Source organism: Mustela nigripes, chromosome 7, assembly GCF_022355385.1.
Source record: "Mustela nigripes isolate SB6536 chromosome 7, MUSNIG.SB6536, whole genome shotgun sequence".
Classification (NCBI taxonomy): Eukaryota; Metazoa; Chordata; class Mammalia; order Carnivora; family Mustelidae; genus Mustela; species Mustela nigripes.
In genome coordinates this window covers 98,591,428-98,619,031 of record NC_081563.1, presented here as the reverse complement: position 1 = coordinate 98,619,031, position 27,604 = coordinate 98,591,428, and the positions used below count along the sequence as shown (strand labels likewise).

Here is a 27,604-nt window from a genome sequence, read left to right as displayed (position 1 = left end):
TTTATGGAGAGTTTTTTTTATTAGTTTCAGAGAGAGAATTTAGTGATTCATGGCTTGCATATAACACCCAGTGCTCATTCCATCAAATGTCCTCCTTAATGCCCATCCCTGAATTATCCCTCCCCACCTCCCCTCCCCTCCAGCAAACATGTTTGTTTCCTAAAGTTGTGGTTTGAGAGTCTTGAAGAAGACATTAAAGTAAGTTATATTTAGTTTGCTTAGAGGAATAAGTGCATGGATAACATCCATTTTAAAAGAAAAATAAATGATGGAGAAACAAGCAAAAATAAACATGAATATGAGGAGGAAACAATTGCAATTGGGAAATGTAGCCTCTGGAATGAAATCCCAGTGAATGTGATAAAATCTAGCCTGGGTGCAGTTGAAGAGATAATTATTGAACTGAAGATAACATTGTTTATTAAAAACCTATAGCAAACATTCTTCTTTTTTGTGGGGAGGGAGAAGTATAGTTGACATACAGTGCTGCATTAATTTCAGGTGCACAACATAGTGATTTGACAACTCTATACATTAAACTGTGCTCACCACGATAAGTATAGTCACCATCCATTATAATGAAACACCATTACAATATTATTGACTATATTCTCTATGCTGTACCCTTCTCTCCCATGACTCATCTATTCTATAACTGTAAGTTTGAACCTCTTAATGCCCTTCACCTATTTTTCCCACCCTCTCCCCTCTGGAAACCTCCAGTTTACATTTTAAATTTCTGGTTCCCTACCTGTATTAGACAGATCTTCATTATTTAGATTTTTCCCCTCAGTTCAAACAAATAGACATAACACAGAGGAGGGGGTTTTGGAGAGAATTACATAGACTGTAAAAGAAATCTCTGTATGTTGGTGTAGTCATTTCTACCTTGGAAACTAATATTATGCATGCCATATGGGGGACTTTTATGGCCCTCAGGTAGCAATAATTCTTTATAATGTTTTACAAACATTATTCCTAATCTTGAAACTTTGATGGCATTCTCTTTAATTCTGGGTGAAAAAAGAATGCTTCTTATCATCTCTTTTATTTGATATCATGCCATATCTCATATCCAATGAAATAATTACAAATCTAAGAAAAGATACATGAGAAAATTAAGGAGAAAATTTAAAAATTTAGAAAGCATTGAAGAGGTCCTGAATGAATGGAGCTGCCTACTAAGTTCATGGATGGAAAGAAGGAAAAATATAAAGATATCAAGTCAATCTGTTAATTCAATGCAATTTCAGCTAAAGTCTCAAGACAATTTTTTTCTATGAAACTAGCCCAAATGATCCCAGAATTGATAGGGAATAGCAAAGGGCCAAGAATACAGTAAGACAAAGGAGGAGGAGAATGATTATAAAGAAGAAATAAAAGAGAAAGGAAAGATGAACCACAACAGCAAGATGGGAAAATTCTGCCTGGCAGATGACAAAGCATTATAAAACTATAATAATCGTGAGAGAGAAGGGTTATCCTGGGGAGAGGAAAAAACAATCAAAGAAACAGAAGAGAAAACCCAAAAGCAGAAAACCCAAAAGAATCTTTTTTTTTAAGATTTTATTTATTTATTTGACAGAGAGAGACACAGCGAGAGAGGGAACACAAGCAGGAGGAGTGAGAGAGGGAGAAATAAGCAGGGGGAGTGAGAGAGGGAGAAATAGGCTTACCACTGAGCAGGGAGCCAGATGCAGGGCTCCATCTCAGGACCCTGGGATCATGATCTGAGCCAAAGGCAGACGCTTAACAACTGAGCCACCCAGGCACCCCGGTACAAAAGAATCTTAAAAAATGACCAAGATGAAAATAAAAAACAATGAAAAAAGGATGGCAAAATGATACTCAATAAATGCTGCTAGTTATTCATATGGGGAGAATAGGTGTTTACCCCACACATAAATGAATTCTAGGAGAATTTCTTTTTAAAGATTTTATTTATTTGTTTGACAGATGGAGATCACAAGTAGGCAGAGAAGCAGGCAGAGAGAGAGGAGGAAGCAGGCTCCCTGCTGAGCAGAGAGCCCGATGTGGGGCTCGATCCCAGGACCCTGAGATCATGACCCGAGCCAAAGGCAGAGGCTTTAACCCACTGAGCCACCCAGGCTCTAGGGTGGCTCTAGGAGAATTTTTAATTAAAATGTAAGAAAACATCTTTATGATTCTGGGCTAGGGATGGATTTCTTAAACAAAACACTAAACCACAAGGAAAAGGATAAGATTAAGAAAACAAAGTAAAAATTATACACTTCAGTTCACAAATCACAATAAACAAAATTAAAAGACAAGCCACAGACTAGATAGGTACAAGTTCTATGAGCCAAAATGGTTAGTAGCCAACATATATAAAGAAGAGCTACAAATCAATGAAAAAAAAATAGGAAAAAAAGGGCCCAACGTTATGCAAAGATGATTAACAGGACACCTGAGCTAATTTACATATGAAAATATGCTCAACATTCCTAGCAATGAGGAAATTGCAAAATAAAAAATAAGATACCATTTCACAGCATTTGGATATGCACAAATGGTCAAGTTTGATGATACTAGGTGTTGGCTCTCCCTCTCTGCAGGAGGTAATATATATCCAAAAAACGTGTTTTTACCGTTACATAAATAACCCAAAGGAACTGCCACACATGTGCACAAGGTAATAATGTACAAGAAGGTTTCTTCTCAAATTATTTGTAATGGCAAGCCAATTGCAAACAACCTAAATGCCTAAGACTAGGAGTATGAATAAGTAAATCTCAACCTATTTATAAATGGACTACTACACAGCATCACTACACAGCAGTAAAAATAGATGCACTGGGGGTGCCTGGGTGGCTAGGCTGTTAAGCAGCTGCCTTCTGCTTAGGTCATGATCCCAGAGTCCTGGGATTGAGCACTGCATTGGACTCTCTGCTCTAGAAACCTGCCTCCCTCTCTCTCTCTCCCTCTGCTGTGTTCCTTCTCTTGCTGTGTCTCAGTCAAATAAATAAAATCTTTTTTAAAAAATAAAAATAAATAAATTCACCAGAATTTATGAATAAACCTCAGAAATTCAAGTGAAAAATGCAAATTTTAGAGATTATATAATACATAATATGTATAGTATATATACATAATATGTATATATGTACGTATATATGTGATATATATGTGTATGTATATATACATATTATGTATATATGTGTAATGTGTATATTATATATTATATATTCATATATATATGAAACATTTATATAGAGTTTGAAAACAAGCAAGTAGTGGCTTATATGCTTATGTATAGCTGATTATAAACTAATTGCATGAAAACATGCACATGCATTCCAAGAATCAACTTAGTATAGTAGTCACTTCTGAGGAAGTGAAGAGAAGTATGGCTTTGGGGAGGGTTTTGATTGTATCAGTAAAGATTTATTTCCTTAAAAAAAATGTATGTCAATATAAAATACATGGAATGTACCCTTGTAATTACAGACTCCTTTGGTCATGTGAATATCCAGGATATCTTGACTAGTAATGCACAGAAATATGCACTTTGCTTTGCTCAGGAAGGTGGGGATCAGGCCAGAGGCCATAACTGTACTACGTATTTGTTCTGCCATTTTGTTTTCTTGTGTGACCAGAGTTTCCATGACAAATAGGGTACATGTTCTTCATTCTGCCTGTCTTTCTGTTCCTTCAAGGGTTAACTTTCCTCAAGACATACACTTTAAAATTTAAAACTATATAGTCTATTATAGAATGAAGATAGGTATAAGGTCAAAAGAGATTTAATTTACCCTCATGGGTAAATTGAACGTAACTTAAGAGAATGACATTAAAAGTGCTCATTGTATCACCAAATCTTGCTGAATAACACCCATTCCCTAAATGTCTTTTGAATCAATTTCCTATTTTCCCTGCACACCGCTGCTGCCTTAGTTTTCACTCTTTCTATCACAGCAATGGTTTTGTCTTCCTGCTCTCCCTGAAAACCAACTACCATTTTGTTAATTATATTATGTGTGATAATGACATTGTAGTTATTTAGTATTCTATCATTTCTTTAAAGATGTATTAAGCAGTTTGAACAAAAAAAAATCTATTTTTCTTCAAGTCAATTCACAAAAAATGTTTAATCAAATATGGCATAATATTAACTGTACATGTATGCACAAGAGCAAAGAATAAAAATAACAAAATATCTATCAATAGATGACCAATTGAATAAAAGATAGTATACCCACAAAAAGTCTAAAGTAGGGAAAACATTTGGCTTTGATAAAGTTGGGTGGTATGAGATTGGTTTTGTTATGCACTGAATTTGTTGGTATTTTAAAAATAATAATAGTAAACTGAGCCAAAATAGAAGCACCAATATGTCAGTCAGAGCCAGTGCTGTTAACAGAACCACTTCAACCCACCAGCCTCAGAGTGTGTATTGAATTTGCCAATGCCCAGGTGCCCTCCCACATACCACACAAACCTGAGAGGAGGGTAGAGAATAAGAGATCAGACAAGACAGACTTTTTCTCCTATTCTTCCAAGGATTGCCTTCTTCTGATCCTTGTCACTCAACATCCTTGTGGTCACCCAAACATCTCCTTAGTATTTATGACACCCTTCAAATTCATTTATTTCACTTACTTACCATTTGAATTTCTCCTTCCAGAAAAGATATCAAGCAGGAGTTACTAATATGGTAGAAACATTCAATAAGAATAAAATTAAAGTTCACCGGTTCAGTTTATTCCAGCAGCTGTGATAAATGCATCCCCGAATCTTAGCGGCTTAACACAATAAAAGTTATTTATTATTCACCCACCAGTTCCTCCACGTATTCTTAGTGGAACAGCTCCCCTTCATGTGGCAATTCAAGGACATGAGCTTCTTCCATCTGTGACACTCATTTCCAGAGTTACCATGTTTGTCCACATTAAATTGCAGGAATGGGAAGAGCACAGATAAGCACTCATGGGCAGTTTTTATGCCCGGAGGCAATAGGCCTCCCATGTGCCCACATCACATTAGCATAATGCAGTCACATGACTGCATGGCAGCGCAAGAGAGGCTGGGAAATGAACCCCAACTGGATCCCAGGAAGAAAAGAAAATGAGCATCTTCTGCCATCCCACAAATCATGTTGCAAAGTAACAGACAATGCTGTACCAGAAAACTTGAATCGAAGGTATTAACAAATGAATTAGCTAAAGAACCAGTGAAAACCAGTTCAGTTACTCAGTTACTTTTTGTATTAGTCAGGATCCTCCAGAGAAACAGGACCAATAGGGTATGGATATAGAGAGAAAGAGATGATTATAAAGAATTGGCTCAAAAAAAAAAAAAAAGAATTGGCTCACACAATGATGGAGGCTGGCAAGTCCAATGCAGGATGGGCTGGCAAGCTGGGGACACCCAGGAGAGCCAGCATTCCAGTTCAAGTCCAAAGGCAGTCTGCTGGAGAATTCTCTCTTGCTCAGGAATGTCACTCTTTTTGTTCTATTTAGGCCTTCAACAGATTGGGTGAGGCCCACCCACAGTATAGGGGACAATCTGCTTTACCCAAGTCCATTAATTTTCTTACCCAAATCTCCCACACAGAAACTCCCAGAATAATGTTTCACCAAATATCTGAGTGCCCCTTGGCCCCACCAAGTTAACACATAAAATTAATCTTCATATTTTTTATCTGCACTTTTCTGTTAGGAATAGATGGTAGTCAAGGATCATCAGTAAGAGCAAGGGTTTGGAAGCAGCAGACCTGAGTTTGAATTCTGAATCTGCCTCCTAAGTGAAAAAATGGCTCCTTATCCTGATGCCTCAGATTCCTCTTCATTAAAATGGGGACAATAGGAACATCTTGGTGACTCAGTCAGTTAAGCATCTGCGTTTGACTCAGGTCATGATCTCAGGTCCTGGGATTGAGCCCTGCACTGGGCATCTTGCTCAGCAGGGAACCTGTTTCTTCTTCTGCCTGCCATTCCCCATATGTGTGTGCTCACACTCACTCCTTATATATTTGTATATATAAATATATAAAATATATAAAATTTGTATATATAAATATATAAAATCATCAAAAATAAATAAGTAAGTAAAATGGGGATAATAACAACTTATTGTGATGAGTGAATATACTAATGCATGCACTCTCTCAGCACAGTGCCCAGCCCATGTGTATCAATAAATGAGAGTCATTGTATTCAGACTACTCAGTATATCCTGCAGTCTGACTTGAATAACGTACATAAAGAAGTTCATGCTTTTGGCTAGAAACGACCAGAGGGATGACCAAATCACTCTAGTGAAAGGCCAGCAATGTTGAAAGAATGGATGTGCCTGGGCTGTCTCTCTGGAGATTCCCAGGGTCTGGGCAGTGTCTCAGGTGTTTACTTGGACACCTCCATGGCCACTACAGCTGTTTGAGGAAGTCCCAATGCAATCATCATGGCAACCCAGGTTTGAACCGCAATCCCCCATGGGTTAACCATGGGTTGTCCCTCTAGCTTAGCTTGTCCACGGTCTGTATGAGTTATCCCTTGCCAAGGAATGTCACATAACAAATCATCCCAAGACTCAGGAGCTCAAAACAATAAACACTGACTATTGCTCACGCAACTATAGGTCAACTGGGCAGTTGTGTTGTTCTGGACTGAGGTCAGCTTTGTGACGGGGCTTACAAATGCATCCCTGGTCAGCTGGCAGGCTGGCTAGGGGATGACCAGCTTAGGATGGCATCTCTCACATGTCTGGAGGAAAGAGGGCTGCCAGCCAGTGGACCAGGGGTAATGGTCTGTATGACTTTCATCATTCAATAAGCTCATCTAGCTTGTCCACAAGACTCCTGGGCAGGGTCTCTAGAGAAAGAGAAGCTACAAGTCCTTTGCAGGGGTAAGTTCCTCATTTCCACCACCTTCTTTTGGCCATAACAAGTCAGAAGCACAGCCAGATTCAAGGAAGGGAGAAATAGACTTCACCTCTTCACAGAAGGAGCAAGAAAATCACATTGCCAAAGACATGGCCCCAGGAGAATGGGTAGTTGGGGGTCTCTTTGGCAATGCAACACATCTGTGACTCCTGCCACCTGCCTCCCTCCCACTGACCCTAGTTAGAAGGTGGCTGATTGAACAGTGGATCTTTGTTCCTCTCCCCTTAGAGCTCCACATCTGACAGACTTCTTGTTTATTCTAGAAGCAGGAGGGAGTTACTGAACATTCTTAAGAAAGTCATGAGGCCAAATGAAAATGGAATGGCAAAAAGATTTTCCTGACATGCAGGGGAGCAGGCACATGTGTCTGAGACAGTCAGAAAGGCAGAAGAGAGGGAAAGGCATTCGAGGTAGTGGAACAGAGCCTATGAAGGCCCCCAGGGCTGTGGAAAGACATGGGGTCATGAACAAAGATAGGGAACCTCCACTCGTTGTTTATAATTAATTAGTGTTGCCTAATTTAGCAATAAAATGTTCCTTCCCACATGTTCCTCTGAGGAGTCTGCAACATTTACCTCGTACTTCAAGGTCACAATGAAGAATATGGGAGCATTCAATGCCTTTAACCTGCCCATGCCAGTTCACACGCATTCATCCTCTCACATTGGTGGGCAGTTTGATGGCAGAGCTGGAAGGGAATTAGGGCAGCTCAGTAACTGAGCGTTGGTCTCCAACCTGGCCCAGCTGCCTTGTTGCTGTGCTCCTTAGGGCTGGCCCCTCTGAAACTCAACTCTGACATCTGTAAAATGGGGCAGTACCTTCTCATAACCTTCCTGAGAGGCTGAAAGGGGGTGAGGCAAGAAAAGCACTGAGCATGCTCCCTGGTAGGGAACAGCAGCCCAGGAAGTGGCATGTGGATATTTCCCTATGTCCTTCTTCCCCTAGAACAGGGTTCTACTCAGTGTGGTCCCCATCAGTGTATCCGTGTGCTTCGTGAATGCTGGCCAAGGTCCTGACTCTCCAGGCCAGCCCTACTTGGACCTTGCAGGTTTGAAAGAAGAGATCTTGACAGGGCTGATAATTAAATAATAAGGAAATGAATGCTTGGCCAAATTAGACATGGCAATGACTCTTTAAGCTCTTATTTAAATATTTATTTGTGCAGCATCAATCATACAGCAAGAAAGCAAGCCAAATTTAATCAGTATCCATTACAGTTCCATTTTAAAATATGCATGTACCTACACATAAAGGAACATGTACTTTATATATGGTGTGTACATTATGTAAGTATATATTTAAACATATAATATATGGATTATATAAAATGCATAAGTATCGGGACGCCTGGGTGGCTCAGTTGGTTAAGCAGCTGCCTTCGGCTCAGGTCATGATCCCAGCGTCCTGGGATCAAGTCCCACATCGGGCTCCTTGCTCCGCAGGGAGCCTGCTTCTCCCTCTAACTTTGCCTTCCACTCTGTCTGCCTGTGCTCGCTCTCACTCGCTCTCTCTCTGACAAATAAATAAATAAAATCTTTTAAAAAAAATTAAAATGCATAAGTATGTATTAATAAAAATATTTAAGTATATAATTATATACTTAAATATGTACATTTAAAGTATATCTATGAATCAACATAAAGAGTGTACATATTTCAGTATATATACATATCCAAACATACATGTGTGTACACATAGATGTACACATACACACATATGAGTGTATGTGTGCTTCCACGCTGGTTTTCACAGCTTTTTTAGCATTTCGTACAGCATTTGGAGTATGATAGCCACGAAAGCCATGTCATAGTAGCCTCTCCCATCAAGTTAAACCATAACTGGGCCCCTTCTCAAAAATCTCAAAAAATCTCCTATGCAGTCCATAGAAAACTTAGAGACCAGTACATAGTAGTTTGCACAGCACAGTGGTTTTCAACAGATTTTTTTTTTTACCACAAGGGCCGTCCTCTGCAGGATCTACGAGGTTTACTTAGACCCAATATACAGATTGCATTCTTGCTCCAAAGGGAATTTGAAGCCCATAAGATATGTAGCCCTTTGTGGAAGCAGCATCTACTTTAGCTCATATCAAGGGAAAGAAAATAAGAATATATATTTTTTTTTCTCCCCTTCCCCATCCTTGGGTACTATGTTTTTAAGAGCTGCTGTGTTAGCTTTGCTTGCCCCAAGAGGATATTGCAAAGAATATACCAGATCATGCAGAACTCTGAATTCCTAGGGCCACCAAGCCAGTAAGCTCCCTTTAGCCACGTTTTCCTTATGTACGGCATGGCTGGAACAGTGAGTGGAGAAGCCAGCCCTCACCACCCTGTCCCTTCAGCAGGTTGCACAGATGCTATTCCAGCAGGCTGGATCACGTGACCTATTTACTTCTTTAGCTGCTTCCTTGACCATCAGAACAGACCGGTAATCTCAGATACCTGTACCAGTGGAAACTCCCACATTTTGAACGCTGGTTCAGGTTAAGACACAGAATCCTGATGGATTCAGAGTTTATGTTTGTTTTGGTTCTCTATTGGGACTTTACAAGCTACCCCAAAACATAGCGGCCTCAGAAAGAACAAACATGTATGTTCATAGACCCGTAAGCTGGGCAGGGACAGCCTGTCTCTCTCCACCTGCCGCTGATTGGGGTGATCTAGCTAGGTCTGGAGGAGGACAGTGTCACCCCTCACGTGTCTGGAGCCTCATCAGACGTATTGGAACAGCAGAAATTGCTGGGTTTCAATCTCCCCACATGCCCTTGTCCACTCATAGGCTAGCCCAAACTCCTCTACATGTCCAGCAGAGGCAAGCAGAAGCTGCCTGCCCTCTTATGAAGAGATACAGTTGTCCTTCCACTGCATTCTAGGGGTCAAAGCAAGCCCTCAATTCAAGGGGAGGGAAATGCACACAGTAGGACCAGAACTATTTAGAACCCTTTAGTAGAAAGCAAGAGAGAGCAAAGAAAAGGGAGAAAATGGATGGTGTCTGTTGCAGCTAACATTCTAGAACATAAGCCACGGAAAGACCTTGCTCAGAATCCTAAGGCTAGGCAAACCTTGGAAAGATTCTTGAATAGGGGGTTCTTAATCTGGTCAGCCTCAAAGGTTCTGTGAACCCCTTGAAACTGCATGCAGAACATTGGCTTTCTTATTCCCGGAGGAAGGGGGAAACTACAATATTCTATATGCCCTCAAAGAAGGCTGTATTCCAAAAGAGCTAAGTCACCGTGATTCCATAACTGACAACTACACAGCGTTACACACCTGTGTAGAGAACCAGCCTTGAAAATTACTAGTAGCCCATGATGTAGGAAAGACATTAGTGTTTGAAGCCAAAGACCAAGAAAGAATTCTTGAGACGTCTTTGGTACAAAAAGGTGGTTTTATTAAAGCATGGGGACAGGACAAGGAGGAGAAAGAGCTGCACGGGGGGTCATGAGGAATGGCCCTTTATATACTTTCAAGTTGGGAGGGGGTTGGGGATAGTGTGAGCCTCCCAGGATGCTGAGGGGGCTAGCTCTTGTTAAGACAAGGTCATTTATTACTGTTTAGAAAAAACTCAGTCATGAGACCCTTCAGATGTATTTTGGTGGGTCGTATGCTTGGAGGATGATTGCCGACCTATGTCTTGGATGGTGAGGGGTAAAGATAAAGGAAGTTTCCAGAAGAATTTTTAGATGTTAAGGTCGACTTACAGGAGCCTGAGGGTTGGGCTGCCTTTTATCTTTAGTAAAGTATTAAGATCCAGGCAGTGTCGTCTCTAAAGGAAGGTGGCTCTTCCTGTTTCCAGGATTTGTCCATGGGCTGTAGGGAGTAGGGACATTTGACAGTTTTCCTTCTGCCTTTGTTGCCCACGTCCGCCCATACTTGTAGTGCTTCAAACAAAACAGAAGTGTTCTGACCAGCACAAAACTGTCAGAGTCCTTGGTTGTCACTGGAAACCTGTAAGTGTATTTTCTGCTGGAAGATACTTCAAATTTTAAAGTAAAGACCAAATCTCAAGGTTGGAAATGCTCAGAGAAGCCTCTTTATGGTAGAGACAAGTCAAGGTGAAGATTAGGGGGTCGGGAAAGAGGAGAAAGAAAGGAGCTACACCGATAGAAAAGTGGGTGGGCCAGGTGCTTGATACCATTTTGGAATGTTAGTGAGGTCCAGAGCCAATGGTCAGGAAGGAATTCTTGAGATATCTTGGGTGCAAAACTGTGATTTTATTAAAGCACCAGGACAGGACCTACCGGCAGAAAGAGGTGCACTACAAGCCCCGCCCCGTGAGGAGTGACTGACTAAACTTGGGATTTGGGGGGAGGTAAAGGAGAAGGGAGGTCTTCAAAAGGACTTTCCCATGCAAAAGAGGACCTTTAGGACACTTAGGATTCGCCATTGTCAAGCTAAGGAGGTTTTTTTTTTGCTTCTAGCAAAGCCTTAACCTTAAGACAGTAGAGAGTTTCCTGGAGGAATGTTCTATTTTGCCTGCCTCAAGTACTTGTCAGCGGGCTGCAGGTCATTAAGAAATTTAATTTGACTTTCCCTTCTGCTTTTCTTTCCAACAAAAGCAGGGGAGGGGAGGGTGACGTTAGGGCTCTAGGAAATTGCATCTCTGGGTCTTTGGAAGTTAGGCTATTGGCAAGAATGCCTTTTCCCTTAGGGCGCCTAGGTGGCTCAGTCGGTAAGAGTCTGCCTTCAGCTCAGGTCATGATCTCAAGATCCTGGAATTGAGCTCAGCTCCTTGAGCCCCGCATTGGGTTCCCTGCTCAGCAGGAAGCCTGCTTCTCCCTCTCCCACTCCCTCTGTCTGTATTCCCTCTCTCGCAGTCTCTCTCTCTGTCAAATAAATAAATAAAAATATTTTTAAAAAAGAAAAAAAAGATTGCTCTTTCCCTGTAAATCACTAAGATGTTGGTACACTGAGGAGACTCCCATCTTACAAAACTGTGACTTCTCGGGGACTTGGGTGGCTCAGTGGGTTAAGCCACTGCCTTCGGCTCAGGTCATGATCTCGGGGTCCTGGGATCGAGTCCCACATCGGGGTCTCTGCTCAGCGGGGAGCCTGCTTCCTCCTCTCTCTCTCTGCCTGCCTCTCGGCCTACTTGTGATCTCTCTCTGTCAAATAAATAAAATCTTAAAAAAAAAAAAAAAAAAAAACTGTGACTTCTCTAAGGTAACCATTTTGTTGTTGTTGTTTTTCTTCCTTCCCTTAGTGTTCCGACATTCCTGAGGAATGTCCCACAGATCCCACCTGGGGTGCAGGGGTGGGAGGTGGGGGAGGCCGTGAGCTTGCGCTTTGCCCTCAGCTTGCCTTCTGCTCCCTCATCGGGCTGACTCCTGCTAACCGGACCATTGAAAAGAACCAAACTGCTTCCAGGTCACAGAATTTAAGGAGCCTTCCCGAAAGTCCCGACTTGCCTTTGTTTTTCTCCACAGCCACGGGACCCGATGTGCAGGAGAGGTTTCTGCCGCAGCCAACAACAATATCTGTGGGGTCGGAGTGGCGTACAACTCCAAGGTAGCAGGTAAGCTTTCCCTGCAAAACAGCAGGTGTGGTGCACCAGAAAGCCTCACACTCTGGTCTCCAGCCTTGAGGGGGAGAGGGGGAGCGCTGGCAAAAATGCCCACTGGAGCAGCAGACCTGGGACTAGTAGATTTTTTTTTCAAGATTTTTTTTATTTATTCGATAGAGAGCCAGAGGGAATACAAAGGGGGCAGAGGGCGAGGGAGAAGCAGGCTTCCCGCTGAGCACAGAGCCTGATGCGGGGCTTGATCCCAGGAGCCTGGGATCATGACCTGAGCCAAAGACAGATGCCTAACGACTGAGCCACCCAGTTGCCCCTGGCACTAGTAGATTTAGCAAGTGGGGGCGGGGACGGGGGCAGGGAACCAGTTCTTTTAATCTATCTGACAATATCAATACACTGAGTTTTTTTCTTTTTATTCCAGTATGCCATAGATACAGGAAAGTGCATAGGTCAGGAGCACACAGTTCAGTGAATTTTCACAAACTGACCACATCCGCATAAACCCTCAAGACACAAAACATCACCAGTATCCCAAAACCTTCCTCACATCCCCTCCCTGCTACTACTCATATACACAAGAATAAGCATGAGGCTGATTTCTCATAACAAATAGTGGTCATTGCCAGCTTTTCAACTGGAATATGAATGGAATTGTACTGATTGTACTTTTGTGTCATTATCAATTACATTCTAATGAGACTCCAATAAAGCCTATAGAATATAAAAAATGTGTACAAATTATTGTACGCAGATTCAGAACTCACTTTAAAAAAAGGTTTTTTTTACACAGTGCATCTCCTCTCTAAGGAAATCTATCCTACCTAAAACTTGTGTATCAAGTTCCATGGGTAGGATATTTAACAATTTCACCTTTACTGGGGACTTTAGAAATGAGGATGGCAGAATCACTAGACATTTAGAAACCAGCATCTCTCTCTCCAAAAAACAGCGGGAGAGAGAATGAAAGGGGTCCATACACTGTCAACATCCGGCTGGAGAATAGAGTGGCTCTTGGCACGGTCCACATTTTGCATCAAATTGGTTCTTAATTTATTCAAAGCTGAGTCACTCAAACTTGTTTTTCTTTTTTTACAACTCTCTTGATATTTTTTTCCTAGCAATTTAATGAAACCATAAACATACTTTGTGCTGACACTTGCATTTCCAGGGACCAAAATAAAGCCAGAACAACCTTTACAAACCCATCATTAACCTCTTCCAGAGCTGTTTGCTAAGACGCTTGCCGAAGCTGGGTGCTGAATTTCACAAAAGAATACATCTGGAGGGGCTGAAATGCAAACGAGGGAAGCTTGCCCCTCCGGTTTCTGCTCTTTACTTTGTGTGCATTCAAAATGCAGGCATTAAAATGTCAGAAGCCATTATGAGCTCAGAAGAAAGAATAACACCCAGTTAATAATTTATAATGCAGGCTGAGACCTTGGGGATCTGAGGCGAGGTAGGTTCCCTATCCACAGGATAGAACTGGAGGCAATTGAAAAATTCACACCTGGATTTCCCATTCACTGTGATTGCCTTCGAAATAATTTGGATCCCAAAGTGTAGTTTCAACATAGCTTTGGAGCCCGAAGTAACTGGGTTTCTTTTGAACAAGGGATTCTTAGAACTATTGCCTGCAAAGCTGAGTTAGGAGCAGCTCAAGGCGTTAGGAGAGTTTTCAGGGTCCCTTTCTTCATCTGCCTTCTAGCCTGTTCTCTCTTGTTATTTGTGCTCTGAAAATATCTGAGCAGTTCATCAAATGGTCCTATTTTCCCTGTTCTTTTTGTACGAATTCCCTAAAAGAGAAACATGAAACAAGGATTTGAGTGTGTTAACATAAGAAATAAGAGGGCCGACAAAATGGGTTTATTCAGGATGACACAGAATTTCAATTCAGGACTTTGCAAGATATGGCAAAACCACAGGCAAATCCCACAAAGCAGTGGAATGGAAAAGGAGGAAGTTGGGAAGAGTTGTTTTGAAGGAAAGTCCTCTGAAGAAAAGCAGGAGTTCGGGGTGATTTTTACTACTCCTTGGCTGATTTGCAGGGGTAGTGGATTTCTTAAAGGAGATACAATGTACATCTTTTCCAGCTGGTGCTAGAAATTATTGATTCTTTCCTGTTGACAACTCTGCTGGGATCTGTTATTGACATTTCTCCCTGTAATTGATATTGAGTGATACGGCTCCCCCTTCTGGACTCCCGATTCCATTTTAGTGAACTTTCCCTTTATTAATTTTCACTGGCTCAAGGAGTTTCTTTGGGAGGTGATCCTGGGAAGCCAGGGGAGGAAAGACAGCTGAGGGAGGAGAGCCAACAAAGAGTGTATAGATGAATCGGCTGCTCCTGTGGGCAAGTGGGGCTCTGAGGGACTGTGGGGACACCCCACAGAATTGCCCCCCACCAAGGCGAAGAGGCTGAGGAGTTTATCCGCCACCTCCCATCCCTCATTGATGGGGGGTGACTCCTGCTCCCTCATCACCCTATCTAGCTGCCAGGTCACATGGGTGGAGCATAAATCCTGAGGCAGAGAACGCACCCTCCAAAAGACACCTGGAGAGGACAGCGGATGCAGGCAGGTGCAACCCCTGAACTCTGCCTCATCTGCTGACTGACTCCCAACCCCAAAGGTGAGTGAATGCAGTCTCCTACCTTAAAGACATGACCTGACCTGTGCTTTGTGGAACCCCAGCCTGCTCAGGTCTCATGGCAATGCTGAGGTTCCAGAAAATAGGCCAGAGCTGCTAGGAGGCATGCCCAGCCACACAAAGGGTTTAAGCACAGGAGCCTCCTCTTCCACTGCAGTTTTTTTTTTTTTTAAAAAGATTTTATTTATTTACTTGAGAGAGAGACAGTGAGAGAGAGCATGAACAAGGAGAAGGTCAGAGAGAGAAGCAGACTCCCTGTGGAGCTGGGAGCCCGATGCGGGACTCGATCCCGGGACTCCAGGATCATGACCTGAGCCAAAGGCAGTCGTCCAACCAACTGAGCCACCCAGGCGTCCCTTCCACTGCAGTTTTGCTCCTCTGGAACAAACATGCTGATGCTAACTGTTCGAGGGGCCCAGAAGTCTAGTCCCCATCGTCCTATGCCTGTTAACGACATCCAGTGTCCTCTGAGCTTCTCCGTAACAGCACAAGAAATTCTTCATCAGGAAGCCCTAGACTGTTACTCAGGAACTACAAAAAATGTGGAATTTCAGCCTCCTAGACCTTACACGTTTAGGGGAAACGTTTTGCTCCTTCTGGATGGCAATCCCAAAAGTTGTCTGGTTTTTATTACTCTAAAGGAACCATGCCTTTCCAGAGACTCTCCTTGCAGGTTTCTGAGCTAGGGGTGTCTAGAGCTCCACCTAGTGGCCAGACAAGATCATTGCTAGTCCCTGGCGGTTTCGAGGTGTTCGGTACAAATAAGGAGATGCCAGAGGTGGGGTGGTCCAAGCCTTTCCTGCCTCTTGGCTCTCTCTTCAACCTGTCCTCAAACAAAAAGAGGCTTAAGTTAAGGTGCTGAAGAATCTTAGCCCAGGAAGAGAAAAGGGGAGATAAGATGGTAAAAGAGTCCCCTGAAGGAAAGAAGGAAGAAAATCACACAGCATCTTTTCGTCTGCCTGCTAGCTTGTTGGGTTTCTCTCTTATTCACAAACTTTGCTCACTTTTCCACTAGGGTTCCTGTCTTTTTCTTGCTGATTTGCATGTCTTCTTGGTATGTCCTCGATCTTAGCTCCTACTCAGTTATAGGCAGTGCAAATACCTCCCCCCAATCTTTACAGGAGGTCATTAGTCCACCTGGATTTCACCTTGGTATGTCATGGTGGCCAGGGACCCAGTTTTATTTTTCTCCAGTGTCCCAATACCAACCATTCTATAATCCTTCCTGTCCCTCTGATTTGTGGTGCCACCTTCATCATATATTAAGTTGCTATGCACACATGCTTAGTCCCTGGGTAAATATAATTTAGATAAAACCGCCTAGCAGGTATGAATTAGGAAGCATAGCCACCCTCCTACTGATGAGCCTTTGTATCTGCTCTTCGCTCTGTCCAGAACACCTCCCCCATAGCTTTGGCTGGTCACACGTCGTCATCCTCTTCTCCGGTTTCTCATGGCTTCCTCCAGCATGGCCTCCCACCCGCCTCCTCATCTGCACGTGATAAGGCATGAGGAGTTTTATTTTCATCCCAGCCCTAACCACTGTCAGCTATTGGACATATTAATGTGCGTGGTGATTTGATCAGTATCTTCTCCCCATGAGGACAGGGGCCGTGTCTGTTTTCTCTCACCTCTGCCCCTAGAACAAGATCTGGGGCTCAGCGGATGCTCAAAGCCTATCTGCTGAGCACCAGAAAGCAAGAAAGGAGTAAAGACAAGGAAGGGTCAGTGATAAGCAGTAGAGATTCATCATCAGATGAGAGAATGGATGGGTGAATGGAGTCGTGGGATGAAGGGCTTACGGATGGAAGGACCCAAAGCTGCCAGAATTTCTACCAGGAAGCAATCATTATCTCCTCTTCTACCAGAACCAACTTACCTTTGCTGCTTCATCCCAATCAAATTAGTTCCAAGGAGACCTGGGCCTTCTTAACACCCTCTCCCCACTTCCTCCCTTCCAAGGGCACCACCAAAATTACTGAAAAGAGACAAAGGACTCCTCCGCACCCACGCCCTAGTTCCAGGCTATCAAGCAGCAGGCCCCTCCAACAACCTATCATTCAGGAGTTGCAAATGGAGTGTGTAAATTTCCAGGAGCTCATCTTTTCTGCTTATTCATCAGAACCTCAAAATCTTGTGCCCCAAAGGTCCTTTAGTCCAAACACCCACTGATACTCGCATAAAAATAGCAACAAAATAGTACTACTACTAATAATAATAATAACAGTTATTCTTTCCACTGTGTCAAACACAATGCAAAACTCCTTACCTAACCCTTTATACAATTTTATCATATATTATTATATATAATACATATAATATTACATATTATACATCTATATTATATACTGCCATATTAATATATTATATATTAACATTATACATTATAGTTATACATTAATATTAACATGTTATATATTAATATATTATACATTAACATCCCTTTTTTACAGAGAACAAAATTGGGGCCCCACAGCTTGTAAGCTGTAGAATAATTGTGCAGCCCACACAGCCTGCTCCAGAAGTTCTGACCTTGGTCCCTACACTAAAATGCTTGAATAACTTCCCTTTTCCTGCCATTCTGGGATAGCTTGGATCCAGCCTGGAGCCACATACCTACAGTGACAAGAAACTCATTCCCTTCCAACATCGTCTGATCTGCCTTTGGATATGAGTGACTTTGAGAAATTTCCTCTAACATGAGCTCTCTCTTTGATTTCTGTTGTCTGTTGTCATGGACACAACTATTACCACCTCTTTTAGATGACACAGGGCAGGGATGGAGGAAAGCTCCCATTAGTCTGGCTCCTAAAAAGTAAATGTTCTAAAGCATGTGAACACATCCATTTGGCATGTCCAAAAATCTTAGTGCCATCATGAAGCTTTAATAACCTCAAAAATATGTATATTTGAGGTTTAATTATTTACATTCCCTTATCCACTTACTTACTTTCATGAATTTTGAAGAAAAAGATTAATTTTAAGTTTTTGACTTTGAAAATGCCTTTATTCAGTAATGCTTTAGGAAAATATTTTAATTCTTTTCTTCCTTTTGATTTTTAAAGATTACTTATTTGAGAGAGAGAGCACATAAGGGGGAGGGTCAGAGGGAGAGGGAGAAGCAGACTCTTCACTGAGCAGGAAGCCCAATGAAGGAGGGGCTCAATCCCAGGACCCTGGGATCATGAACTGAGCTGAAGGCAGATGCTTAACTGACTGAGCCACCAAGGCGCCTCTCTTCCTTTTGATTTTTAAATCAGTGTTTGACATCATCAATCAAAGGGAATAAGATAAAAAATTAAAATTAAAAATTTACTGTCCAGGGCCCCTGGGTGGCTCAGTGGGTTAAGCCACTACCTTCGGCTCAGGTCATGATCTCAGGGTCCTGGGATCAAGGCCTGCCTTCAAAAGATGTTTCTTGAAATTTGTCAGGTTTGTACTTCTGAGATTATTAAAGCTCAAAACTGCACAAAGGCTTGGGAGATGCTGTCTCTTGCTGCCAATCCCTTCCAGCACTCAACAGTTACTGCTGGGTGCCTACCACGTACTTGGTTCTGCTATGGGTGATGGGATACAGCTGTGAGGCCACCTACAGGACCCCTGTCCTCACACAGCTTAGAGTCTAAGAGAAGACACAGACAATCAGTGAAATCAGCACAGTAATATCAGATACTGATCACTGCTTAGACCAAACCAAAGCACGGTGGATGAGAATAATCAGACTGAGGGGACGGGTAGAAATTTGAGGGTGGGAGCACCACAGTGGGCTTCTGCAGAGTTCTGCAGAGCAGCCCCAGGCTGAGGCCAGGCCAGGTGGCATTGGCCTTACCTGCCAGCCTTGTTAAGTCAAAGCATCTAGATTTTTGCCTTGAGCTTTGTGATGGGATCTCCTTTGTTCCACGATTCTGGAAAAGAGTTTGAAAACCATACTGTTGACCATTACCAAAATACCCTGAAATTTTGCGGCCACCAATGAATCACCTACACATATTTGGCCAACAGAACTCAAAACCTTTCCTGGGAGTTCCCATAATTTTATCTGAGTTTTAAAACAAACCAATAAAAATCGCATAGTAACACAATGATGAACGTGTTTTCAGATCCTTATGTCAGCATGAATTCACTCCTCAGCCTGCAGACTTATATTCATGAGCATAAAAGGGGGTGATTAGCAACACTGAGGTTCGTGCAGATGTAGCATTTGCTGGTGTGGAGTACAAGTTCCCCTTTTATAATAAGGGCAGAGGTAGAAAGGATTTAACTCAAATCCCTGGGTCTTGCAGCTCTTAGAGAAGGAAGTCTCAGAGTCCCCACTGGTCAGTAGTGCGGTGATCAGACCCGCATGGTGGGGGGATAGATATGTTTGATGTGAGCACTGTGTTTCCTGATGCCATTGAATCACACCAGCCAGGAGAGCACTTTCCAACTGTGAACACACTGAGTCCTAGCCCCCGGGGCTTCCCTCTCTCCCTTTGCCTCTCACCTTTACTCTTGTCTTCCCTTGTTCTCTCTTTCTTATCTGTCTCTGTCTTTGTCTCTCTCTCTCTGTGCCCCTCTGTAGCTCCTACAGCATCCAGGGGCAAAGGAGAGAGAAAACCCTTGGGTCACCCTGAGCTTCTGTCTTGGCTACAAATGGTGCGGTCGCTTGCAAAAATGAATACTGTACCTCATTCAATTAATGCATGCCTCATTCCTCCCGAGCTTAACAAGATTAAAGGAATGTCGGGCGCCTGGCCCCAGAATATGAATGAGAGCCTCGCTCCCAGTCTGTGGCTGCCCCTGCGTCCCTGGACGCTGAAACAGTCAGAAGATTAATGCACACTAGCTCTGCTGTTCTGTGCAACACAAAGAGAGCCAGGGAGGGCAAGAAGAGGAAAAGAGGCAGGGAAACAAAAGCTGCAAAGAGAGGGGATAAAGGGCAGGACTGGATGCACCGTACTGGCTGGATGATGAAATGCAGTGTCTTTGTTTGGCACACGGCACAGCTCAGGTCTACTTCTGCAGGGTTGAATTTCTCTCACCTTCTGGTTGAAGCGAGCTGTTCGGTTCTGCTCATCTAGACAAGTCCAAGACTCATTTGGGTTTTCTTCTAGTGGGCAAGTGAAAATCAGCCTCTCTGCGATGTTTCTGTACCCAGAAAGTGGGCACAACTTCTGGCCAAAAGAAGCTGCACTATTTGGTTTACTCTGTGATCAGCAGATCACTATTTCTGAATACATTTTTAAAATAAATAAAATATAGGGAGGCTAAAATCAAAATGGGAGGTTTTAGACTTGCTATCTCTTATAAAATGAACCATAAAACTTAGCCTTGAGGGGTGCCTGGGTGGCTGAGTCTGTTAAGCAAGCATCTGCCTTCAGCTCAGGTTATGACCCCGGTGTCCTGGGATGGAACCCCAAGTCAGACTCTCTGCTCCTTGGGGAGTCTGCTTCTCCCTCTCCCTCTGCTTGACCCTCTCCATGCTCTCACTCTCTCTCCTCTCTCACTTTGCCAAATAAATAAATTAAATCTGTTTTAAAAACACAAACCTTAGCTTCCAGAAAGTTCAAACCAAAAACTATGCTCCTTCTGTATGAGCTTCTCCCCATGGGAAAGGCTGTAAACTGATTATTGGACATGTGTTGGCAAGAATGGTGACCTGATTTATGGATAGAGAAAACCCATAAATGGAAAATCTTGGCATGTTATTATTTATTCTTCTGGACTTGTCATTTCTGTTATAGAGAAAAAAAAAATCAGCTAAAGTAATGATAACATACATCTACTCACCAAATATTTCTCAAGCTTAAAATAATGCTGATAACCTAGGACACAAGACACATGCTCGGTACTCAGAGATCTCACTGTCTAGTGATGAATGTGTTGACCAGGAAGAGCTGTAAAGCAACCGAAAGTGTTTATTTGGGTCTTAGAGATTGCAATCATGGAGACATGGAGTAAAATGACATCCAAACTGTGCTTCAAACTGCAAGCAGGGAGTATGGGCTTACACAGGCAAACCCCACAAGGTCCCGTAACTTTTTATGAAAGAATTATTTGTACTGACAGAGTTAAAGGAAATGTCTAAGGTTCGCTCTTCATCTACTACATTATCTCCATCTCAATCCAGAGTAAAAGGATGTTTTCCAGGAGGTGATTAAGGTGTAATCAACAAGTTATAATTGATAAGTCAAAAGTCCATGCAGTTCCCAAACTTGAAACAGGAGATGGGCAGAGGCCTTGCTTCCTGGCATCCTCCCCATCCGATTTTGGACGCCTCTCTTAGCAGTGCTTCCTTAAAGTTGTAATCACCTTCCACAAATGAAACTCACAAGCAAGCAATTATGCTAGAAGGTAGAAAGTGTGGTGCTGGAGGGGCTGGGGTTGGACGATGCAAGCGGAGGAGGGGACTGGATCCAGAATGACAGGCTGGGGATATGCCTACTGAGCACATGGGTTAGTCAGAGAAGAATGAGCATTGTGAGAAAGTGTATGCAAGCACATGGAGTCTGCTATGGGACACTGAGGAGGAAGGAGAGACCCTTGGAGAGGAGACAATTTTATGTCAGTTTCACGGGCCCTGCAAGAACCTGGCTTGTCCTTATTTAAATGGGCTTGCATGCCATGTTGGAGAGTGATGCTTGTGTTCTAGTGTCCTTTGGCCATGGTAAATATACTTAAGAGGTGAAGATCCAGGTTTTGACTGTGTAGAGCCCAGTCCCTTCACTTCATAACTCCCAGAAAAGAAAGACTTAGGGCAGCTGCTCTAACATTCTAGGGTCCTTACCACAAAAGAGAACTAGTGTATGGTGCAAAGAACACTACGGTCCCCAACCGCAATATCTGGAGGGTAGTGATAGAGGGACTAAGTGTCCATCCCATTGGCTGCCGCTGTGCTAACCCTGGAGAGGCTTGTCAGGGATAGTCTGAGGGTGATGTGAACTATGGGTGCCCACCAGTGCACCCCCTTCTGCATCCCCGTGTGCAGCTCAGGTTTACCCACACACAATCGTGGACCACAGGACTCCGCTCCTTTTTAACGTCTCAGCTACTTGTTGGAAGAGCACAAACTTTACATAGATGACATAGGGGAAAAAGAAAAGAAGGAGGGACTGTGTCATGCACCCCATTACTAATATATTTCAGAATGGTCCATTCTACATTTCTGTCCTCTGTAAAACCCCTTCTCAGCTACTGTGCAATTTGGAGTTCTTTTTTCCTGACTCCCCCGATCTCTGCACTGTTCCTGCCCCTCTCTCTACCCCCCCAATCTCTAGGAATTACTCTGAAATATTTAATATCAATTGCATCCCCCCACTGTCCAGACAGTGGGTGTATTTCTCCTCTGAAACTGCCCACCCACCTGTCCATACCCAATTGCTGAAAACTGAGCTTTCAGTTTCAAAACTGGGAAACACTTATCAAGGAACCTCTTTAATAAAGGTGGTCTCTCCCCATAAGAAATTCTAGTCAAGTTTGGGGGGTGGGGAACGATTTCTTCAAATAATTACATAACCAAAGGCATGGGTGGTGTCCCAAAAGGATCGAGTGAGATGATCTGTGCACCCTTCTTCATCCTCTGGAGGTGTAGCCCATCCAGCCTGAGGCTGGACTCAAGATGCCATAGCATCCCACAGGACACCTGGGTGGCAGACCCTCCAACTATACCCAGGACCTGAGCCCTCATCATCACCCTCCTGCCCCACTGGGCAACCAAACGCGGTGTTTCCCTGCCCACATGGGGCCACAGGTATCCGGATGCTGGACCAGCCGTTCATGACGGACATCATCGAGGCCTCGTCCATCAGCCACATGCCTCAGCTGATCGACATCTACAGTGCCAGCTGGGGCCCGACTGACAATGGGAAGACCGTGGACGGCCCCCGTGAGCTCACACTTCAGGCCATGGCTGATGGTGTCAACAAGGTAAGGACTTTGCTGTGGCCACCTGGCCCCTATCCTAGGGTGGGGGACATTGAGGGTGGGAGGCATCCAGAGTAGGTAAGAGAATGAAGCAAGGGTTAGGGAAGGAATCAGAGGTGGGGCTGTCACTAGGAACTTGGAGAAATGGACCCCCAAACAGGGTTAGCAGTGAGAATTTATTGGAGAGGGCTCTTATAAAGGGCAAAGAGGAGGGGGCAAGAGGTTGCAGGGGGTGCCTTCAGACAGCGATGCTGGCCCGATTTGCATAAAGGAATGGGGAGGAAGGAGGGTCATCCTGGGGGTCTATGCTGGCACCCCCACTGTGCCACAGGTCATCTGGGAGCAGGCCCCAGGCAGTGGCATCTGGGTGTGGAAGGGACGGCGCTAGCACCCATGAGTCCCCGGTTTTTGAAGCTGCCCTTCCCTGAGATTAACCCAGGAACAGAGAGAGCCAAGGAAGAAGAAACCAAGACAGAGCCTCCAAAGGGAGTGTCTCCAGTCAGCTGCTCATGTGAGAGGAAAGAAGTTCCCTTCCTACCATCTCAGGGCAGGGTCATCTCCAACAAGACATGAGCCAGGCCCCCAGATCAGAGTCTTCTGAGTTCAGGTCCCGTTTAGGACACTCAGTGTCTAGGTGTATCTGCAAATGACTTGACCTCCCTGCACTACTGCATTTTGCCTGTAAAATGGTGATAAGCATTCATTTCTCCTGGGATCATTGTAAGGTGTCAATGAGATAAATACGCCAGTGTTTGGCACTGGGAATTTCCCCAGGAAGGGTTGATGTTTATCCAGGTCATTATGAACGTTTTGTCAATCTCCCCAAAACTTTGTGACATAAAGCCCAGTGTTTTGCTAGTCTTGTGGGTCAAGAACTCAGACAGGGCACACTGGGGATGGCTGGTCTCAGCTCCAACAGTCCTGGGCAGCCAGAGGAAAGCTCCAGACTTGAATTGCCACACCGCTTTGTCTTCGAGAGCTCTTAGGATGGGCCGAGTTCCTCACATTGGCGCCACAACACCAGCCACTCAAGAGTACTTAAGTCATTTTGTCTTAGTCTTGTCTTCAAGGTTGGACTTGCCATCAGGTAATAGTGATGCCCTTTCCATGCTTTGAGTTTGCTTGTCTAATCAGCCATGGACATAGGAATCACATTTCCCAAGATTACCACATGTACATGGAGTAAGAGTTGTCAGGTCCTAAGTGAAAGAAAAACAAGTATGTCACGTTTAGTGGATGGACTTTGGAAGTGCATTTTAAGAACTTTTAGAAAGTTTTCTTCTTGGATTTTGACCGATCTCAAATGGATGGAATGGTTATAACCATGTTTGGATATATAAATTAGCACCATTATAAATGAACTACAAAATGCATTTGTTCTGTTTAAGTTATTTAAGGTCTATGTGAAATATACATGAACTTATTACTTGTACACTTATATCGCTAAGATAGGTGTGTGTACGAAATACCCCAAACTCAACAGTAGCTTGGAAAGGTAAAAATATTGAAGAAAATTTGAGTGGACAACTGAAGGCTATTTTGTTGTTGTTTTAAAGTGTTAGAAAATGTCAACATTGTGTTTTGTTTTATTTTTAACTATTGTCACTGTTCAATCCCACAACTTACTCATCTTATAACTGGAAACTTATACCATTTGACCTAGGTATGGTCACCCCAGTCCTCTTCACCCCTCACGCCCCAGGCCCTAGTAACTCCCTGTTTCTATGAGTTTGACTTTTTTTAAGAGTCTACAGATAAGTGATACCATCGAGTTATTTGTTTTTCTCTGCCTGGTTAATTTCACTTAGCATAATGCCCTCTAGGTCTGTCCACATTCTCAGAAATGGTAGGATTTCCTTCTTTTTATGGCTGAGTGTGTGTGTGTGTATCTCGTATTTTCTTTATGCATTCATGCATTGATGGACAATTCGGTTGTTTCCATGTTTTGGCTGGTGTGAATAATGCTGCAGTGAAATTGGGGATGCAGATACGTAAAGACAGCAATTTCATTCCCTTCAGATTATCCCAGAAGTAGGACTGCTGAGTCATATGGTAGTTCTGTTTTTAACTCTTTGAGGAACCTGCACACTCTTTTCCTCAGTGGTTGCACCAATTGACATTCCCACCAACAATGCACAGGGGTTCACTTTTCTCCACGTCCTCACCAACACTTATCTTTTGATAATAGTGAAGCCAACTTTTTCAATACTTTTTCTGAGGTCAGAGAATATGTTTTCCACACCAACTATCCTCAGAGAACATAATAAAAAAGAAATATTTCCAAGAGCTCTTAATTAGGGGAAAAAAATCCTCAGAAATTGGCCTCACACTTGAAAACATGATGGATCAGCTGTTCAATCAATAGTTATGGAGTTAATATGTGAGTGACATTTGTTGGTTGAAAGATTAAAAGTCACATAGAAATCTGTAACTATAGTGAACACCAATGGTGCCCACCTACATCTCCTTTATCAGCCTTGGGGGGCACCCCCAGCTGATAACTCATGACTTCCCCTTCCCTGGAGAATTGAATTACCCTGGCCTATGGGAGACTTTCATCCAGATGGTTATGCCCACACACACACCCAGGAAGCTGCCCATAACCAATGACTAATTCAGGGTAGAAGAGACCAGCCTGCTTGCTCCCAGCAGGGATTACTCTGAAATGTCATTTATTACCTCAGAACCTCCAGTGAATCAGGCCAAAGCTTAACTTAACTTGAGAACATGTTGTTTGGGGTTCCTTCATTGCCTATCTTGTTTCATTCCCTCCTTGGCAGATTTCCCCCTCAGTATTTGTTCTCAGTACACCTGGTGAGGCCAAGTCCCTACTTCAGACTCTGCTTCCAGTGAACCCTCTCTGAGACATTATCTCATTGAGGTTCACTCTTTCCCTTGACTGACAGGAAGCTCAGAATCAAATTTGTGTCTAACAATGTAGGTTTTCATAGGCTAAGTTTTCTGCTATCCCATTTTCTCCCCAATTGTATACTGGGAAGTATACAATTTGTAAAAGAATTGATTAAATGAGTTCCATTTGATTCCATTAAATTTAGCTGTAAAAAGCCTAACTTTGGGATCCTCAAATTGTTTCTTTCTTCCACAATTCCTAGTTTTAATGGACTAAACCATCTCACTGAACAAAATTTGACAGAGTCTGCACCCTAAACAATAATAAACAGTGACTCAAACAAAGTGCCACCCTTTAGAGCAGGGGTCCACCAACCTTGGCCCACAGGCCTGACCCAGCGCACTAGCTATCTTTGCAAATAGTTTTCTAGGCCGACCCATGCCTTTGTGTCTTTGCAAACATAATTTCTCTTCCAATCAGGGCTGTCATAGTCTCTTCATGTAAGAAAGCACATGGGGGCTGGGATGATGGCATCATCCACAACCCCTCTTGTGGCCTGTCATCTCCATCTCCATCTTCACTAGACAGCTAGCACTGCATGAAAGGAGGTCTGCCTCTGTTGCAGGGACTTTTTTTTTTTAAGAGTTGGCATGAAATCAAAGAGCTGAGCTTGACAGCTGGGAGATCCCAGTTCTCACCTCAATCCCATCCTGTGTTGGCCATAGGAATTCACACAGTCACTTAGGTTCTCCAAACCTCACTTTCTTCTTCAGTAAAATAGTCCATATCAGTGGTCCTCACTGTGCAGCCACTGGACCACCTGCAAGTTTGCGAGGGATACAGAGCTCAGCCCCATCTGCCCACCTGTTGTATCAGAGTCTGCATTTTAACAAGGTTGCCCTTACGTTTGAGAGGTGCTTCTCTAAATGATTTCTAGAATACGTATCTCATAACCCCAAGATACTAAGACCACAAGATAATGTGGTTTTGAAAATCCCCCATTGACTAGGAAAGGACAGTAGAGGTGACTTGTTTTCTGGAAGTAATGGCACTGTGCATCTTCATCTGGGTGGTAAGGTGAGGGGATTGATGACCAAGCTGGATGCTCTGGTGTTTCTCTGAGCTGCAGGAGCAAGGGCTCACGTGGCTCAGCTTAAGGGGTTTCTTATAGGGACACACGATGAGGGACAAGATCGATGGGATGGATTAGAGCAGGATCTCATCCATTCTGGGACCAGACATATATTCTGGATCCAACATGGCTGCAGGATTCTGGCCACAGCACATGTGGAGATCCCCATGGGAGCTCCCATGGGCACAGGGCTTGGCTGTTCTCTCGTGCCTGTCTCTCTTTGTGTGTCCCTCTCTGAATCCACTGTTCCTCTTCCTTAGGGCTTATGTTCATGTGCTACGTCTGCATAGACAAGACCCCCCAGCAGCCTCATTTGTCATAACCTGTCAGCTCTACTAGGGCCTCCATCTCCCCCACCACTCCTATGCTTGAGGGGGAATCTTGGCCCCAAATTAGGGGAGATACTTCTCTCTCTGGTAGGTTCCAAAACTAACAAATGTAGGTCCTTTGGACACGTTTAGAACTTGAAGGGTCAGAAGTCAGTCAGAAGGTTGCTAACAGAGCCTCTTTCTTTTCTGTTCTGATAATATCAAGTAGCAGTTGTCACCATTGCACAGGTTTTGTCGAGCACTGGAGGGGAAGTTTCCTCTGAACAGTTGAATTCTTTCAGAAGTCTCAATAGAAATATAACACCATGAGCTTCTCCTGTCTTATG

The 27,604-nt window shown here is 43.4% G+C and overlaps 1 protein-coding gene across 1 annotated transcript in view; it reads left to right on the top strand.

Moving 5' to 3' along the window:
- PCSK2 (proprotein convertase subtilisin/kexin type 2) overlaps positions 1-27,604 on the top strand; it is a 266,931-nt gene that overhangs the window by 196,150 nt on the left and 43,177 nt on the right. Inside the window, exons 7-8 of the mRNA XM_059406505.1 lie at positions 12,327-12,415; positions 22,794-22,969. Coding sequence (XP_059262488.1) covers positions 12,327-12,415; positions 22,794-22,969 — 265 coding nt within the window. The remainder of the gene's footprint in view (positions 1-12,326; positions 12,416-22,793; positions 22,970-27,604) is intronic.